Genomic DNA, 19,076 nt, shown 5'->3' on the forward strand with positions numbered 1-19,076 from the left:
TCCAGCCTGGACAAATTGCTGATCTTTCCTGCCACACAGTGTTAAATAGGGATGCTAGCCGACATTGAAAAAATAGCTCCAGAAGCCACATTTAGCATCTAAAGACTGGCTGATATTTCTTAACTATACATGGTTTGGGTGCTGCAATTCCTTTAATGAATTGCAGTTTGGCCGAGAATCTGGCATGGGAGGAATCCTAAACTTAAATTTAAAGCCTATATATAACTTTGTAAATCACTAAAGACAAGACAATCTGAACTCCAGATGTCTGAACCATAAGCTGAAATTTACAGATCATTGTTTTTTCAGACCAAGGGACTAAGAAAACAATTAATAAGGTACCATATATAAACCCAGAAGTACAATACATGCCAATCTCTGTTTACACGAATACCTTCCTCCTCAGGCTAAGCTTCGCAGAGTGACTGCTTCCTGCTAGGTAGAACACTGGGAAATTCCAGTATGAGATAAGTCCCTTAAATACCAACATAATTAGATTTACCTTACGGAAGCCTTTGTTGACAGTGCAGCACCCGTTTAGTGCAGGAAGTCAAGGAGAACTTGGTCCAGTGTGAAGGACGAGCAGAGTTTCCGAGGAGCAGGAGAGTGATATCAGTCCCCCATAAAGAAGGGACAGCTTGATGTGAGCCCACAGGCATTAAGCTGCAGGAAGGTCACACATGTCTTGTACACTCATCGTGGCTGGTACTTGAGAGAATGGAGCATGATTCAGTGAAAATTTGTCCAGGAAGCGTAAGTGCACGTCAGCAATAGAAGAGCAACAATGTATAGAGAGGAACGGCCGAGCAGATGCGGGTATTTGAGAAAGATGGCAAGACGTGGGTGCAAGGCACATACACACCACACGTTTAGACGGCAAGTGTGTTTGTACCGCCATACAGTTGGATGTGTGCAGCTCTTGAGGGTGGCACCATGTGAATTAAGAGCAGAAAGTGCAGCTACAGTTCTCGGTGTCCTGCTACGGCCTGGAAGGCATGTTAGAACTTGAAAATTAAAACCTAACTAGCAAGTCAGCTTTCCTCCATGGTTCTCCCAAGATTACTCAAGGTCGTTCCTGAAGACTCCATGATGTTGACCCATGCCCTTGGAAAATTATTCTGCCATTAATGGCAGGGATGGCACCTTCACTGAATCCTAACTTCAGGTGGCCTGAGAAAAATCCATCTGGGGACTTCCAACATGTTCACCTTGATCTTTTCTCACAAGGACATTAATACTGTTCTTTCTTTCTCTCTCTCTCTCTCTCTCTCTCTCTTTTTCTTTTCAGAATCTAATCATCAGTAACACAGTTCCTTGAATTCTAAATTTCCAACTGGGGGTCTTTTCCAGAATATTTCCAAAAAGGCAGAGAATTTATCGTAGCTGAGAATTTATGACTGGATTGAGAGGGTTTATAGCTTTTTAATACAAAACAGTCCAGGTTTTTGGTAACGTTGATGTTCATGAGAACTTTAAACAAAGCAGTGAATTTAGGAAGGGACTTCCTCTGTGAGGCTAATGGATCCTGACAGTGCCTTTGTTTTTAACATTTATAGGGGCCAGTGATGCCTTAGAGTTAAGGGCAGATAGGATTTGGAGGGTAACAAAATTCTCTGGTACCACAGAGATGGACAGTGCACTCGTAAAAAGGCAGTGGGCACAGCACATGGAGAGCTGGAACCAAGCATAGAGGGATAGCACCATGAGAACCATAGCTCTGAAAACCAGCCTTGAAAACTTCATTAGACTGCTTTAAACTTCCGGAAAACATACTGAAGGAAGAGACATCATCCAAGCCTCCATAAAAAATACTTTGCTAAAATTGTCATTATTCTAATAATTTCCCACAGCTTATTCACTAAAACATGGATGGATTTTAGCAGATGGATTTTGAAAGATAGGTAACAGTATAGGAATCAGGGAGAAATCATATCTGCATTTTCTATAGCAGAGCAAATGTTACAAGAGGCATTTAAAATATTATTATTTATTACATTTTTTTCACTTTCTATCTTGGCTGTAGCTCCCCACCCCCTCATCTCCTCAAGGACCCACCCTGCCTCCCTCTTCCCCCTCTATGTCCCTCCCCTAGTCCACCTATAGGGAATGTCCTCCTCCCTGCTTTCTGACCCTAGCCTATCAGGTTTCATCAGGACTGTCTGAATCCTCTTTCTCTGTGGCCTAATAAGTCCATCTAACCAGAGGGAAGTGATCAAAAAGCAGGCAACTGAGTTCATGTTAGAGACTGCCCCTCCTCCTCTTACTAGGGAACCCACTTGGATACTGAGCTGCCCATGGGCTACATCTGAGCAGGGTGTCTAGGTCCTTTCCATGCATGCTCCTTGGTTGATTCATCAGTCTCCGCAGATCTCCCTGGGCCTGATTTTTTGGCTCTGCTGGTCTCCTTGTGGAGCTCCTGTCAAGGAGCAATTTTTTACTTTGTACCACGTTAGTCTTTGGGACAACTCACCACTCCAAACTACCTTTTCATCCTACCAGTGAATAGTTCTGACTTTTATAATTTTCTATAAAAATTTAAATAGCACTCATTCATTCATTCATTTATGTATTTGTTCACACAACTTAGTAAAACTCTGGGTTTCCACAACATATGAAAGGGACAATCTTTTGCCTTTTATATGCTCATAGCATATAAGTAAATAAGCCATCTATTACAGCATCATTTAATGGATGTTAACAGAGTGATAAGAAAACATGGAAATGGAAACTCTAGTGTTACGCCTCAAAGACAATCCAACAAATGATGGAAAGGCCATGTGACAAACGCCATACAGGATGGATTTTAAAATGGGGTAAAATTATGTTTTGTACACATAGTAATTTTTAAGATGAAGATATAATGGATGGAATGTGTCATTTAGGGATGTGGATCATACCAATGTCACTGAGGAAATATGGTCCTTACCTGTTAGACACGGAGCATGAGGGAAGGAAGATGTGTTGCCCCTTTAAAGGGAATACAGGCCAAGAACTGGAATAGGGTGACCAGTCAGTCAGGAGGGCACAAATAGACCATCAAGAAACTAAAACATGTATTTTGACTTTGCTAGGAATCAGCAAACTATAATCTGCATTTGTATGTATTTTGCCTGGGATTTGCTGAACACCTTATTTGTATTATAGTAAATTGTTGCATGCACTGTAGGGAGTTTACAACTGTGTGAGAATGAATGCCAACAGTACAAATGGGGAAAAGGAAAGTAGTTATACAACTCAGAGGGCAATGAGAGAGCTGCTACCTTGTCTCTCGCTAAGTGGCCAAAATGTACAAAATGTTGCCATTGTAATGTCTTCCCAAGATTCCTGAGGCTTGGCCTCTTGTTCCATTAAATTCTTTCCTTTTTCCTGGCCTTGGCAGGTGTATGGGGAGGCCACAAGTGAAGAATTTCTTTGGTAAGATTAAGGAAGGGTTTGCATTTGTTTTATCATTGAACTCAATGTTTTAAGCAAGTGACTTTCTGACAAGTAAAGGGAAGTGAATGGTTCTGTATCACTATCAAAGAACCCATTCACATACATCTTTCCAATCTATCGTTTGATATGTAAAGCTTGTAAAGACTTTGATCTTGTATGCACTTCCCATAAGTCTTGTATGCATTATTAATAAAGCTCTGTGACTGGAAGCTTCCATCACTGCAATGACTCTTAGAAAGCTTGGGCTCATTCATACTAAAATGCACAGGAATTTGTCACAGTTTTAACATATGCATTCTTCTTGCAGATGGTTGAAAAAGAGGGGTATCTTCAAAAAGCCAAAATTGCAGATGGAGGAAAGAAACTAAGGTAATAAAAGTTCTTCAACTCCGTTACATAACTACACAGTCTTCCATTTCCTCAGTTCATGTCACCACTGTTGTTTTAGAAGAAAGGCCACCCAGACCTAACTAGAACGCTTCCTTCTGTTACTGTAGTTGACACTCTTACTGGTAAAATAATTATACTTTTTAAAGAAAGATATTGCATTCTATAGTGTTGCCCAGAATGTAAAAGTGGCTGATGTCTTGTCTTCTTAGGACTAGAAATCTTAAAAACATAAAAAGGGAAATATAATTTCTAGATTAACAGATTGGTTTGTTGAATTAATTCATTTGCAGCATATAAAGATCTCTATGTAATACCCTGGGAAGTTTTTTTTTGAAGGATGGGAGATATAAACCATATTTGTAATTTAAGATAAAATCATTTAGAAAAAATGAAAAAGAAAAGGAAAATCATGAACAGAGTTTAGGTGAGGGAAATTTACAAATGATAAAGGACTCCCTGAGGTGAAGGGCAGGAACAACAAAGATGTTCAAGAAAGAAGAACAAGTTGATTGTTGGGTCAAGAAAGGTACTGGCTATGTTGTTTATAGGCGGGATTCAAAATAGTCGTGTCTGTTTTAGAATTTTTGCTGTTTCTTACATCAAGTGTATTTTATATTTAGTTTAATAGTATGGAATATACAATAATATATAATAAAGGTGCATGGCAGTACTCAAACTAGGAGACATTCACTTGTGAGGGTATTACTGTTATATTTAAGAAGAAAAAAATATCCTAATTTGCTTCACAATGGAACAATAGTTAATAGCAACAACTTGTTACTAGAAAGATGTTCTGGGTAACACTAGAAAATATAATATTCTTTGGTTTTGTGGCTATCACGGACAGTGTTTATATTTTTTTGAAAGAAGTAAAATGTAGTGTCACTCATAATTCCATTGCTTACAAATAGCCATTCTAATTTTAAATAGGAAGTAGGGCTAGAACATTCTCAAAGACTATTTATTTATTGTCAATAGCCCGGCAGCCACCCTCCCTCAAAAATACTAGAGAGGCATAAGGTCAAATGCCAAGTAGCTTTGCGCTTAGCCTTCACTGTCCTGTCGGAAGAGAACTGCCCGCCAAGCTTTAAGAGAGCAACAGGTGATATAAACTGACTGACTAGCCCAGCCTGTGTGCCCTTCTTTTCCTAGACCTCCTCCCACGTCATCCAATCAGGTGTGCCGATGATGTAGCAGCAATGACACTATCAAGATGTATATACACTCTCTAATCTGACCAACCATTTGTGCCCCCAGCCCCACCTCTACTCAAGACCCTCCAGCTGAGTCCATCCCCCCCTGGAGTTAGGGTGGCCAGAGATGAAAGCACTGGCCAGCGTTACTCTCCAGCATCACAGAAAACAAGGCGGTCGTGAAAACAAGGTGGCTCTGTGAAGCACCCTCATCTGTGCTCCATTTGCCATCCTTGTAGCATAGTCTCCTAGAATGGGGGGGGGAGGGGCTTAAGCATGCAGAGGCAGAGAGCAGCCCCTTTCCCTGCCAACTTTCATGAACCCGGTGCACACTGTTTCAATGTACATGCTACCATAATGCACTTGTGTACAGTGTCTTCATAGAAGCTTAAGTTCATATGAACATTGGTCTGAATTCTATTGATTGTTCAATAAGTGTGTGTGCCAGAATACATTCTTCAGATTTGTTTTTAATTTTTTAAATTAATTTCTTTGTTTCATTTCTTTTTTATTTTTTTAATTATTTTTTTTAATTACAGTTTATTCACTTTGTATACCAGCTGTCGCTTCCTCCCTCCTCCCCTCCCAATCCTACCCACCTTCCCTTATGTCCTCTTATGCCCCTGTCCCAGTCCACTGATAGGGGAGGTCCTCCTTCCCTTCCATCTGATCCTTGTCTATCAGGTTTCATCAGGGCTGCATGCACTGTCTTCCTCTGTGGCCAGGTAAGGCTGCACCCCCCTCAGGGGGAGGTGATCAAAGAGCCAGCCACTGAGTTCATGTCAGAGACAGTTCCTGTTCCCATTACTGGGGAACCCACTTGGACACTGAACCGCCATGGGCTACAACTATGCAGGGGCTCTAGGTAATCTAGAATCATCCTTGGTTAGAGTATCAGTTTCCAAAAAGACTCCTGTGTTCAGATTTTATCTCTCTTTCTCCTTGTGGAGCTTCTGTCTCCTCCAGGTCTTTCTATCTCCCCCTTCTTTCATGAGATTCCCTGTACTCTACCCAAAGTTTGACTATGAATCTCAGCCTCTGCTTTGATACCCTGCTGGGTAGAGTGTTTCAGAGCCCCTCTGTGGTAGGCTCCTGTCCTGTTCCCTTTTTTCTCCCTCTTCTGATGTCAATCTTGTTTGCCTTTCTGAATGAGGATTGATCATCTTACCCGGGATCCTCCATCTTGCTTAGCTTCTTTAGCTGTACTGATTTTAGTATGATTACCCTATTTATAAATTATAGTTTATTTACTTTGTATCCCAGCTGTAGCCCCCTCCCTAGTACTCTCACAATACCACACTCCCAGCCTCTTTTTCTCCCTTCCTCCTCACCAAGTCCACTGATCGTGGAGGTTCTCCTCCCCTTCCCTCTGACCCTAGCCTATCAGGTCTCATCAGGAGTGGCTGCATTGTCTTCCTCTGGTAAGGTCTGGTAAGACTGCTCCCACCTTTAACGTTTTATAAGTATACTCAGCAGTTAAGATAGCTAGGGCATTTGCTATGTACCACTGCCAGGCTCTCTGTGATGACCGCAGCACATCACCCAAGTTTATTCTGTATTGCAGAAGGGATCTCATTTCTCTATACTCCAGTCCAACAGCCTGCTCCTACTACTGTCAAACATGTGGCCAGAGTGTTCCCTAGATGCTGCTTCCATTCCCATTTCACTGATTGGTATCACAGTTGAGGGTGATGTTAATTATTCATCTAGAGTCACTCAAATTCTGTGTCTCAAAAATTGATTATTCACGAGCTTTGACTATTATTTATTGAGTGTCCTGCTTTTTTTTAATGTTTGAGGGAATGCATAATATGTTTAATATATTATAGAGACTTGTTAGTTTTAGACATTATAAATAGCTTCTCTAAATTTGTGGAGTTTGTTTTCACATTTAATATACATACCTTAAAGAAGAACATTTTAAATTTAATAGTAACCATTTTTTATATACTTGGTATCCTTCCCTGTTCATGTACTGCAATATGCCAAATAATTTATATATTCTTTTTATTTAATATTAATTTGAGTCAAGTTTTATACAAAAAGTGTTATAACTGCAGTACACTTGATAATTATTGTCATTTTCTGTTTATATTTTCTAAAGATTAATTCTCAGCCTGGATTACCCGATCAAATTGCGTGGCTGCTCAGGAATGCTAGGGGCTGGGGAAGTGACATGACAGGTAACACTGTTTCCTGCCCAGGGACCTGAGTTCCAGTTCCCAAACTCTACTGGAAAATGGCTGGCAGAGTTAGAGACAGGTGTATATGAGGAGCTCACTGCCTGTTAGCCCAGCAAAAACAAAACAGAATGATAGAGGACATTTAGCATCTTCTGTGCACACAGGAGCAGGTACCTACATGTGTGCACACACATGTGTGCACATGCTTACATCACACATATGAGTGCAACCAGACATGTGTACCCCCCTCCCACAACTACACGTTAAAGAAAAGAACCCTACTGCTCTTACTATATGCTGCTATTGCATGCCCAAAGTCTATACTTTTATCAGCAGCCGCAAAAGGGTCAGTTTGGTCATAACCTTGAAAAATTATGGAGGTTTTGTCCCATGGATAATTTAGTAAATATTAAATGATGTCACCTAGTTACCATAATTTGTATTGCTTGTATGAGATTTTTCTATGGGCTGTTTCCCATTTATCAAGGACCTTATATCATTTTAATAAAATTTAATGAGCTAATAAGCAGTAGTAGTAAGTGATTATTCTGTCAAGCACACGGTTGATTGTGATGGTAGCGATAGTTAAGTCATATTAGGTTATAGGAGTCATGATGATTTCCTGTTTTTCAAGTGTAAAATTTGTTGTCTTCTTAACTGCTCATTTCTCCAGAATTTTGCAGATTTAGTCACTCAGAATCTAACCTTGGCCCGCTTGAAACCTAATTGTTTTCTTGTTCTTGCTTTAAGCTGTATGGGGCCAAGGAGCAAGACCTGTTCTTTTGTTTCCTTACACCCTTGATCCCAAGAACTTCAACTGTCATTTAATAAATACCACGGTTGAGACTTCTGCAAAGTTTTCTATGTATAAACCCATACTGTGTCATCTACATCTTATATCATTGCTTATTTTGGACTTGTCTTTGTTATCTTTTTTATTTGTCTTTATTTCCTTCTGTCGTGTGCTTTATTTCCCACTAGGAAAAACAAACAGTACTCATATGAATAGGAGAAGGTGGCAGGAAGAAGTTGTTGGCTCAATCTTACATTCATAAAGGGGCCCCCAAACTTAGCCTTATTTTGAAATGAGGTTATACACATTTCCCTCGTGATGCACTGACAGGCTTGAAAGCAGAATTCATTCAGCATTCAACTTTAATTTTTAATTATGAACCTTGAAATTATGCCTCAGCTTTTCTGATGAATCTTGGGAACCTTTTCATTTAGGGAATTTCATCCTCAAAGCTGTAAGTAACCCTGGCGTGTCTGAAGATGCATGATGACTTAGTAATAGTTTTTTGGTTTGTTTGTTTTATTCTGGCTTTCTAGTTCCTGGAGCTTAATTTTACATAAGGCACCTGTGCATTTGCTCATGTGAGTTCAATATCTTACATGTTTGTGCACACACATCTTTTCTTTGTCCCTGTGACTCTGCAGATCTCATCCATTTTGTTCTCACTTTGCCCTTCAGAAGGTCATGAATCGTGTGAACATGGACAGAAAATAAAAAAGAAAATCTGTAAAGGTTTGCAGTGGTCACATTTCATTTACTAGTGCCTGCATTCATCACAGGCTCAGTGCCTTTAGACTGTGATTGTGTGTGTGTGTGTGTGTGTGTGCACTAATTATTGTCGTCAGTATTTCTTTTTCTTCATAATATGATTCTAAACTGTCCTCCAATGTGAATTTAGTTTTCTTTGGTGCTTTATGCTCAGAGTGTCAATAAATTAACACAAATCCAACCTTCCTCTCTCTCTCCCTTCTCTTTTCCCTTCCCCCTCCCTTTCTCCCTTCCTTTCTCCTCTGTCTCTTTTTCTCCTTCCCTCTGTTCCTCCCTCCCTCTCTCCCTTCCTTCTTCTTCTTGCAACACTGGAAGACATGTATATTTTACAGCTACTATCTCATTGGCTTACCTTTTAGTAGAGCTACATTACAGAAGCTTAAAATGTGAATGTAGAAGACAGACGTTCTCAGACCTGCTTGTCCAAGGGTCTGGAGGGGTTTATGGTAGATTATCCAGAGGCACTTGGATAATTCACACTCACTCCCATTACAGCACAGACTCAAGCCAACTCCAGGGGAACCAAGTCAGATAACAGAAGCACGTGACCCAAGGAGAGTCTGACATCAATAAAGGCTTCTCCCACATTTGCTCCTCTGGTTTTTGTTTGTTTGTTTGGTTGGTTGGATGGTTGGTTGGTTTTTGGTTTTGGATTTTTTTTTTTTGGCTTTTTGTGTAAGTAAAGAACATGGGGGTGGAGTGCTTTGCTGTGAAGAGAAACGAATATGTTGGAGGGCCTAGATCCTTAGAATGCCGGTGACTATTTTAAGGGCGGTTTCCATCATCCAGCCAAGCAGGTACCAGCGGCTGTTATGTGCTGCCATCCGGTGTCCACTCAGTAGAATGTCAAGCTGCTGTCTGTGTCAGGGGCTTTTTATTATTTTGGTTTTGGTTTTACTTCACCTTCTTCCACTTTACAACCCGCAATTTGTTTTAGTACGTTGTGTGAAGCATGCCGCTCGCTTGCCTAAAATACCCTGGCAATTGCGTGTATCAAAATCAGTTGTTCTGATGTGAATTTAGCTCTTCTGGTTTTGTAATTATAGTTAGGAACTTTTATCCTAGTAAATATCATGTACTTTGTCAAAATGTAAGCCTTGTTTTCATTTCTTGTCCCTGGATCTATTTTCTGCACTGAAAGACTAGCTGTAATCCCTCACTGATTACCTGGAAGTCTGTAGTGGGTAGGGACCTGCTCATTCCAGGGGCTACTGACTCCTGAATTCCAAAGCTACATTCTTTCTCACATCTTGATATTTTATCTTTCTGTGCAAGAGAGAGAGAGAGAGAGAGAGAGAGAGAGAGAGAGAGAGAGAGAGGAAGAAGAAGAAGGAGGAGGAGGAGGAGGAGGAGGAGGAGGAGGAGGAGGTGGAGGAGGAGGAAGAGGAGAGGCTTTAGCTGCCTCCCACTGTATAGGAACACACTTGCATGTCAGGAGTTGGCATTGCAGGCAAGACTGGCCGCTCTCTACCTAGGGAGAAGAGGTCTAATGTTTCTCCAAGAGCATGCTCTCCCCTCCTAACTCCTTCCATGAGGCTTGGCATAGGAGGGTGTGTGGTCCTGCTCCAAAGACAGCTGATCCCTCAGAATGAGTGTGGGATTCAGGGGACAAATCCCTAAATCTCTTCTGCATAAGTACATGCCCTTAGGTAGGACACAGTCTCAGCTTGTCTCCTCATTTATGCCAGTGGTCCACCCACCTGGAAGAGCTAGTCACTGAGAGGGCTGGATTCTTCCTATACTTTAGGATCTGTCTCCCAGTTAGTTATAAAAACCCTTGCTGTCTGTCTTACTTTACTTTCATCCTTTACTTTTCTTCTCTGCCCTTAGGATTGTGTGACATCATGTGCGTGTTAACGGTTATTGGCTAAATTGATGAAATGCATGACGTATGTAAAATATCAGATGGCGTACTGTGTACCAAGTAAGAGCCAAAGCAACACCATAGCTCCTGTTGACAGGTTTGAGACATAGAGAAGGATACCAGCTATCTAATTGGGTGCTTCTAAGACTGCTAACCGTCTTTAAAGGAATCAGAAAAAAAAAATAGTAAGCCCAAATGGATGAGTTGTTCTCATAGGCTACAAGTGGTTTTAATATATTGAAGAAGTCAGCTAGTGCTATGTTGCTGACATTCGTGATACCCTCAATCAGGCTAGCACTGCTTAAATCTTTAAAACAAAACAAAACAAAAGCGTAAGGTCATAGGTTATAAGGATTACAAGGTCTGTTTTCAGAAAAACTGGACTTGACCTTAAATGTGCAAGTGGTCTTAAGTTATCTAAAGTCCTTCAGCCTGGTTTTCTGTATCAATACATGGGGATATTAGTAGCATTGTCATTTTGGACCTAAGAGGGTACACTTTAGCTACACAAACTTCTACTGGTTGCTCAAAAACAATTGTCACTGATATCTTTTAAAGAAATAATGGGAAAAAATGAAGTGAAAAGACCTCTTAAATTTATCTGCTGCTCTTTCTTATCTATTTTGACATGAAATGTTTTTCAAGCTGTAGGATTCAGCTGGTGGGGCAGCTTTTCTCTTCATTCTGATACAATAAAGATGATGTTTGGGAGTGACAGAGCCAAGCTATAATAGCACCAGACATACATATCACACAGTCACGTGACTAAGCTCCCCAAAACTTAGTGTCTTAAGCACTGGTGCTTGTCCTTCCAGCAGGGGGGATACATTTAAAGTGCTACGACAGAAGGGTGGCATACCTGGAATTCATGGACTTCCTGTCTAACCCGCTCCAGTTAGAAGTTTAAGGAATGGGAGAGTTTTTCCAGCACGTTCTATAAATGATCAACAGATTCAAAGCAGAACCATTTCTCTAGGAACTTCTATAGATAGGAAGCAAATACGGTGTAGGAGCATGCTGCCAAAAGATAGAAACTATAGTGAGAAGCATAGCAGGTGGATTAAATATGCGTCCATCACGTTACAATTTTCGAGTTCTGATCGCACATGGTCAGGAGGACTGTGATAGAGATGACCAGTCTCCACCAAAGGTCCTAATGTTTCTCACTCATCTTTTGGAGTCTCCTAATACTGCATAAAGGGAAGGCATTACTGATTCAGTTCACCTTAGTACTGCTGGTATCTACAAAAAGAAATGGGCGCTCATCCAGACAGAAAATACTAAGTTTTCTCTTGCTTTCTAACTTTTTATAATTTGATTGAGATTCTGACCGAAGACTGAAGATACATCTGAACACAAAGTGGGCCCGACAACATGGCGTGTCTCATAGTATGAAGTTCTGTATGTGTTTCTTGTGTGTTTGCTTAATAATACAATAGTGTATTATTAAGAAGGCTTCGGAGGCTGGAGAGACTAATGGCTCAATGCTTAAGATCCCTGGCTGCTCTTCCAGGGGAGCTGGGTTTGGTTCCCCACACCCATGTGTTTCCGGGTTTGGGTCCACTTCCCTCTTCTAGGCATCGACAAAGCGTTGCACACTGGGCTGAACTGGAAGAAATGAAGCTTAGGAAGGTGGGCTAGCAGCATCTTGGTCTAGCAGTGAATGCAGGGAGAAAAAGCGTTCTCCTAGATGGTTTTCAGTGAAACAGCTCTCCTCTATTGGGGAAGAACAAGGGCTATATAAACATTGGGGAAGTGGGGTGGGGGGTTTCAGGGAGAGTATACATCATTGGCTGGGGCTGGGGCTGGGAGTAGTTTATTTGCATGGAGAGGAATTCTAGGTGCTAGGTTGACATTTCCTTATAAGGAAATCAGGAAGTTTTAACCTGAAACCTGTCCACCAGGTTATGTGACTACCTCTAGGGTGGCAGAACAGGTTGTGAGCGAGCGCTCCTCACTCCTGTCAGTCTCAAGATGAAGTTTTTGGAGTTTAGACATGTCTCGACCTCCCTCTTGCCCTGACAGCAGCCCTAATTGCTGCCCCACAGTGGCAGGCAGCTCACACTGTGCTTAACTCTGTTTCCCCAGGGCCCTACACTGTCTTCTGGCTCTGCCGTTACAAGGCGTATACACATACACAGACAGGCAAAACATGAATACACATAAACAAAGAGTAAATAAAACCTTTTCCAAAGGAAGCTTCAGGCATGTATGAGCAGCCACAGTCTTTTTGTCAACATTAGCCATACTAAAGCAAAACTGTACCTTGTAGTCAAGGCTCTAGATTCTAAAGGAAAAGTGGAAAGAAATTGCCCAAAATCTTGTGTCTATAGATATGGCATATTGGCATATTTTGTATGGTTTTTCTACTTATCTGAATGTGGGCTTTTTGGAAATGTTGTCTTCATCACTTTTTTTTTTTAAATCAATACATTTTTTAAAATAGCGGTTAAATCTGAGAAAATTGTAACAATAAAATTTATTGGGTAAAAAGTTGTGCATGTCAATCTTATTGATAGTTTTGCCGCCTAAGAAAGGAAACCTTTCCCAACACTGATACACACGTTCTCCAACTGCAGAAATAATACTGAGTTCAGGCGAAGAAACAAGTAAAACCAAGAAATACAAAAGGAAGAAACAAAGCTATAATTTCACCACCTTATTCAACTATGGCTACATGGAAACTCTTTTCCGGGCCAAGGTGCTCATTGATTAAATAAATGTCCATTTAGTTCCTAGATTCTCCAGGTCTCTGTGCTAGGCTTGAAGATACCCCAATAATGTTGAACTGATTGCTGCTGCCTGAGGGTTTGTATTTTAATGAAGGCAATGAAAGTGGAAAAAAAATTTCAAGTATTTTTTTTTAATTCATCATGTTATATGATATGAATGTACTTGGAGGAAAACAATATTTGGACTTCTGATGGATGGAATTAATAATCAGAAGGGGATGAGCTGGGTGAAAATGGTCCTAGGTAAATTACATAGCATGGAGTAAAGTATATATTATGGGCTACGTTGAAATCTTCCCACATGAGTATGCTTAAACATGGGGGGTCATTCTTCAAATGTACAATTCTATTGTGAACAATTTTCTTATGCAATTTCTGTTTTTGGATTTTTTTGTTTATTTCTTTTTACTTTAGTAGCAGAATTACCAAGTAATGTGCAACTCACATTAATGGTCAGAGCCTTGGAAACCTGGGACCTATTATTTTAAGTATAAATTCAAATTTGTGGAAATAAACATGTCTAGTCAAAAGATCTGTATACATTTTTGAAAATTTATAAAAATATATTCTTAAATTGCACTCTGGAAGAGGTGGTATGAGAGAATGTATGTAAATTGGTTCTTTTAATACTTGGCAATTTCATGGGAAAGAGGAGGAAGCATGCTACTGTTCCCATTTGTAATTTTTGATTGCTGGTAAGCATCAAAATGATTTTGATTTAAAGAATGATGTATGATCTGATGAGTCTTTCAAATCTGAGATATACTACATCGATGAAAAAGAACAGAGATGGGGTGACACTTTTTTTTAGACGTTTTTAAAAAATATATTTTTTATGATTATCACTTATTATAATTTATTCAATTTGTATCCCGGCTGTGGCCCCCTCCCTCACCTGCTCCCAATCCCATCTTCTCTCCCTCATCTCTCCCTATGCCCCTTCCATATTGCATTGCTAGGGGAGGACCTCTTCCCTTCTATCAGACCCTAGCCTACTTTTACTTAAGGGCTTTGGAACTGGGAGGAGGCACATGGGTGGTTGTACAGAGTGGGGACGCTGATTAGTTAAAGAGCACCTAGGAGGATTTACAAATCGAGAAACTTTTTATTTACATGTCACAAATTTCTAAATTCTAGAGTATTTTTATTATTATCCGAATTTTCTGCCACTTGTCAGATTTAAATAGAAGACTTTAAAAAATACTCATTAAAAAATGGTCTGCACTCACTACAGATTTTCTGACATGGCTCATAGATGTTCTTTTCTCATCATGCATTTATCTATTTTTGTTTTTTTCTCTTAAGGAAAAACTGGTCTACTTCCTGGATTGTTCTTTCTGGTCGAAAAATTGAATTTTACAAGGACCCCAAGCAGCAAGCTCTTCCCAACATGGTAGGTTGTTCTCAGTTTCGTTACCAGCTTTTTAGAAATAGCCTTGAACCAAAAGTGTGGTTTCATCAGCTATCACACTGAAGCCCCAGAGCTACCAACATCTGAAAGCAGATGGAGGAAATGACTCAGTAACCTCTTAATCAGATGAAGGGAAAATGGAACGTAGTGTCTGTTTTATTAAGCGCTGCATTTGGAGAAGATTCCCAAATGAGATAGATGGCGAGCCGCTCTCCGATAATGTGAAGGTAACACTCTAAATTAAGGTGCCATTTATAAGTGCTTTATTCTTATTTATGAAATAATCACTAAATGCTGCTACTTTTCCAAATAACATATTATAGAGCATGTTATAAAATGCATTAGTAATAAATGTTTAACAGATGAGACTATGGGAGGCTGCTTTAAAGAATATTATAAGACGTAAATCGTATTAAACTGTGTATATGCATCTTTAATACATGGATTTAAGTTGTTATCTTGTGTTCTATAAAGTGCCTCACACATTAATAAATAACAATAAACTGTTCATAAGTGGCACCTTAATATAGGGTGTTACCAATGAGAAAACACTCTAAGTTAACGAAGTGATTTTTTATCTTAGTCTAACGATGACATTCACTATATCCAGCTAACCTTTCTGAATTTGTCTATGACTACACCTAATCAGCTTAATGCAATTTCTGTATCGTGTGGTTATTGCAAAGTGAGATTTGTAGAATTGCTTTATGGTACCTAAAAGAAGGCACCACAGGCCACAGAGTTACGGCAGTGACAGCGGGGCGATTTGGAGTTACTTACTGCTGAAACCTTGACCACAAAACCCAGCTGTCCAAACACAACAGCTACTGCAAGATGCAAGAAAGGGTGGGCAGACTGTCAGGCCGTGCTCAGGAAGGGCCCCAGGCCATAACCACTAACCTGACTTAACCCATTGATCTGATAGGTGGTAGGAAAAGTAGTGGCTTGGTGGAAGGAAACCCTAATGAACTAATTTTTATTTGGCAGGTGATAAAATAATAACAGGTTCTTTGCTCTACAGCCACTAGTCATGTTTGCTATATAATCCTCTTTAAATAGAAAATAGGAACCCCAGCTAAGGGATGTCTTTTAAAAGGGAAAATTTTAGTAAGAACAAAGGATTTGGCTTGTTTCTCATAATTGCAACCGCCTTTGTCTGCAAGTGGCTTACTGATGTTGGAGTCTCAGTAAGGTCCAATCTACAAACTAATTAAGACTAAATTAAAACTATCTTAGTCCTCTGCATTTTAAATCGCTTCAAAAATTTGTTTTAGGGCTTTGTCTTGTTTTTGTTTTTTGGCTACCAGAAGGTTGAGATAATATTTGAAGAAACATAAAATGCCACCTAGGGCTGGGCGTGAAAAACCGCCTTGCCGGGCCTTTGTCTTCTCTTTGAATGTGTTCTACAGGGAAGGTAGAAAGTGGGAAGATGCCAGCCTAGCTGGGCTTGGCTGCTAAGAAGATGATCTTTGTCCTGCTGAGGAAGAAGAATCCCAACTGGAGCTGAGTCACATGGGGATGAGGGGATAACGGGATGGATTAATTCCATGTTAAAGCATTTATTTTATTATTTTTAATCTCCTCATACCAGGAGATACAATTCTCTCAGCTCTTTAATTATGTAAAGGTGAAAGAAAACTCCCTTTTCTATTGTCTGTAAACCTTTCAGATTAGCTCACTAATTGTATTGCTTCCAATTCAACCTCAGAATTGTTACAAAATGACAGTGGGTTTGATTTGTAAAAGAAATTCATTGATTTCTTTTTTTTTCCTTCTTTCTTCTTTTCTTTTTCTTTTTCTTTCTTTCTTTTTTTTTTTAATTTTGGCAGTCCTTATTTATTACTTCTGGCCGCATTCTCAGTACTCTTAGTTTCTTCCAGGCACACATTTCCTTCAAAGCAAATTCTGGGTAGGAGCTAACTGTTCTGTGGTAATGGGGAAGACAATTACAGATCTGTGTTTGTACCGCATGAATTGTCTTGCTAGTCAACTTCTTGGATTCATTTCTAACCAAGTATTAAAGTCCTAGTGGGATAGCTGCATTTACCAACTAAAGCCTCACAGAAACGGTACAATGATTGCCAGGCCTTGATTAAAGATGCTGTGGTTTTATTCTGGAAGGAATTCATGCTCAAGTTTCTGAATTTCCCTTACACCCTTAGCTGAGCCCTCCGTGTTCTCTCTGTTTCTGAGGAAAACCCTGTCCATTCCTCTACCAGGTCTGGAGAAGCTACCATAAGCACTCTAAAGAAGAAGTCGTGTTGTAATCTTTCAGAGCCAACTTTGAATGTTAATTCCGTGATGAGACAAAGTTCAGGGTGGCTCAGACCCAGAGGACCAGTTCTGTGTGTCACTTAGCAGCTCCCAAAGTCGCTCAATTTCTTTGCTGTGCAAATCCTCATAAGAAGGACATTGTAGTTTTCTCAACAAAAATGGCAAAGAAAGTAGCTGAGCTGAAGCAAAGTGTCACAACAGCTATAAATGATTACTGATCACCTGTTCTCATATTTGCCAGTAATGTATGTCCATATCTGAGGCATGAAAGATGGCTCAGTGGTTAAGAGCATTTCCTGCTCTCTCACAGTTCCCGGTATCCACATGGCCACTCACAACCATCTGTAATTTTAATTCCACAGACTTTGAGTGACATCGGGTGCATATGTGATATACATACATACAGGAAAACAATTAATACACATAAAATAAAAGTAAATATTTTTAAAACAATTACTTGAAACATTAATATTTTCCTTGGTACATAATATAGAAGGCAGTGTGGTGAAGATGTTATTGTACCATGTTGATTTTGTAGGAGTTGTTTCACACATTTACAGAATAGATACTATGTAATATATACATATATATACTATATATGTATATATATAGAGAGAGAGAAAGAAGAAGAAGAAGAAGAAGAAGAAGAAGAAGAAGAAGAAGAAGAGATGTAGTCTCACTGTGTAACCCTGTCTGGCCTAGACCATCTTACTATGTAAACCAGGCTGTCTTGGACTTATAGAAAGCAATCTGCCTCTGCCTCCTGAGTGCTGGTATTAAAGGCATGTATCAGCATGCCTGCCTGGAAAGAGTATGTAAACTTAAGACTGTTATGCAAGGCTTTCATAAAAAGAAAATTGTATGCATCCAAAGGCAGCAAAAGAATGAAGCAGCTGTCCATCTGGGACTCAGATGTACCTTCCTGAATGCCTGAGAGTGTTTCCAGACTCTATCTTCTTCTGACGATTCTCAGTACTGCTGCTTGATGGATCATCTCACATAATGCTCTGACTGATCACAAAGCCCACATTTGGCAAAGCTTTTTTCTCACTGAAGTGTTTTCAGGTTCTGTCTGTCTTTTCCACTTAGGGCTGCTATAACAGCCTACCACTGATGGCACATCCTAAACAACAAACTCTAAGCGCTCATGATTTTGGAGTCTGGAAAGTCCAAGATACAGGCACTGGTGGATCCAGTGTTCAGTGAGAATGGCCTTCCTTGTGCGTCTCATCTCTTTGTTGTTACCCCACAGGTAGCAAGCACAGCATCCCACCCCCAAACTCAGCTTCTGTAGCAGCAAAAGGATTTAGGATTCTCATATGAACATGTTGAATCTACAGCAATACTCTAGTAACATTTCTATCCTGAAAATGTGCCCAGGATCACCTGGCTTTGGGTCCTTAGTGACCCAGTAAAGGAAGCAGAGGACTTTCATTCATTTCAGTGTTTAGAATCAGAAGATCAAACAGTAACTGTTCACCTGGCATCAGCATTTAATAACAGAAGGACTCTATAAATTGCCAACATTCAAACACCTGGGAGAAAAACAGTACAGAACAGAAATCAGTCTCTACGGAGAAAGGAGCGGGTCTGCTGTCTACCTGCATCCTGGTCCCTGCTTACTCACTCACCTCAGATGAAAGCCTGGTCAGTGATGGAGGATGCACTTTGGTCCTGAACACAGTCTAGAAGTTTTCCATGTTTTCCAACGAAGCCCATTTTATATTCTCTCATTTTATTCTAAGTCTCAGCTAACTGTGTTAAATTTTCTTACTGTATTCTCCAAATGTCTTAACTTTCTTCTCTTTTTTTTCCAAACTCTGTATTTTTGTCTTTTTGAACAGAGCGGGGAGTACTTTTTCTGTGTGTGTCTTTCATTTCTTTATTTCAGTCTTCTCACGTGATAAACATTTTTTTCCTAATTTCAAACAGTCTGATTTCTACTTCTAAGAGTTTGTTTCTTTTAATTTATTCAGTCAGCTGCCCTAGTTGCTTGTTTCCTGCAGGTATTACATTTTATTTTGTAAAACCAG

At 39.9% G+C, this 19,076-nt stretch overlaps 1 protein-coding gene across 6 annotated transcripts in view; it reads left to right on the forward strand.

The window, feature by feature from the left end:
* Nucleotides 1–19,076, forward strand: part of Arhgap15 (Rho GTPase activating protein 15) — a 601,987-nt gene that overhangs the window by 81,578 nt on the left and 501,333 nt on the right. For all 6 annotated transcript variants that reach the window (XM_060390096.1, XM_060390097.1, XM_060390098.1 and 3 more), the window contains 2 exons: nt 3,743–3,804; nt 14,664–14,751. In XM_060390096.1, the coding sequence (XP_060246079.1) occupies nt 3,743–3,804; nt 14,664–14,751 (150 nt within the window). The remainder of the gene's footprint in view (nt 1–3,742; nt 3,805–14,663; nt 14,752–19,076) is intronic.

The sequence above is a fragment of the Meriones unguiculatus genome, chromosome 8, assembly GCF_030254825.1.
Source record: "Meriones unguiculatus strain TT.TT164.6M chromosome 8, Bangor_MerUng_6.1, whole genome shotgun sequence".
Lineage (NCBI taxonomy): Eukaryota > Metazoa > Chordata > Mammalia > Rodentia > Muridae > Meriones > Meriones unguiculatus.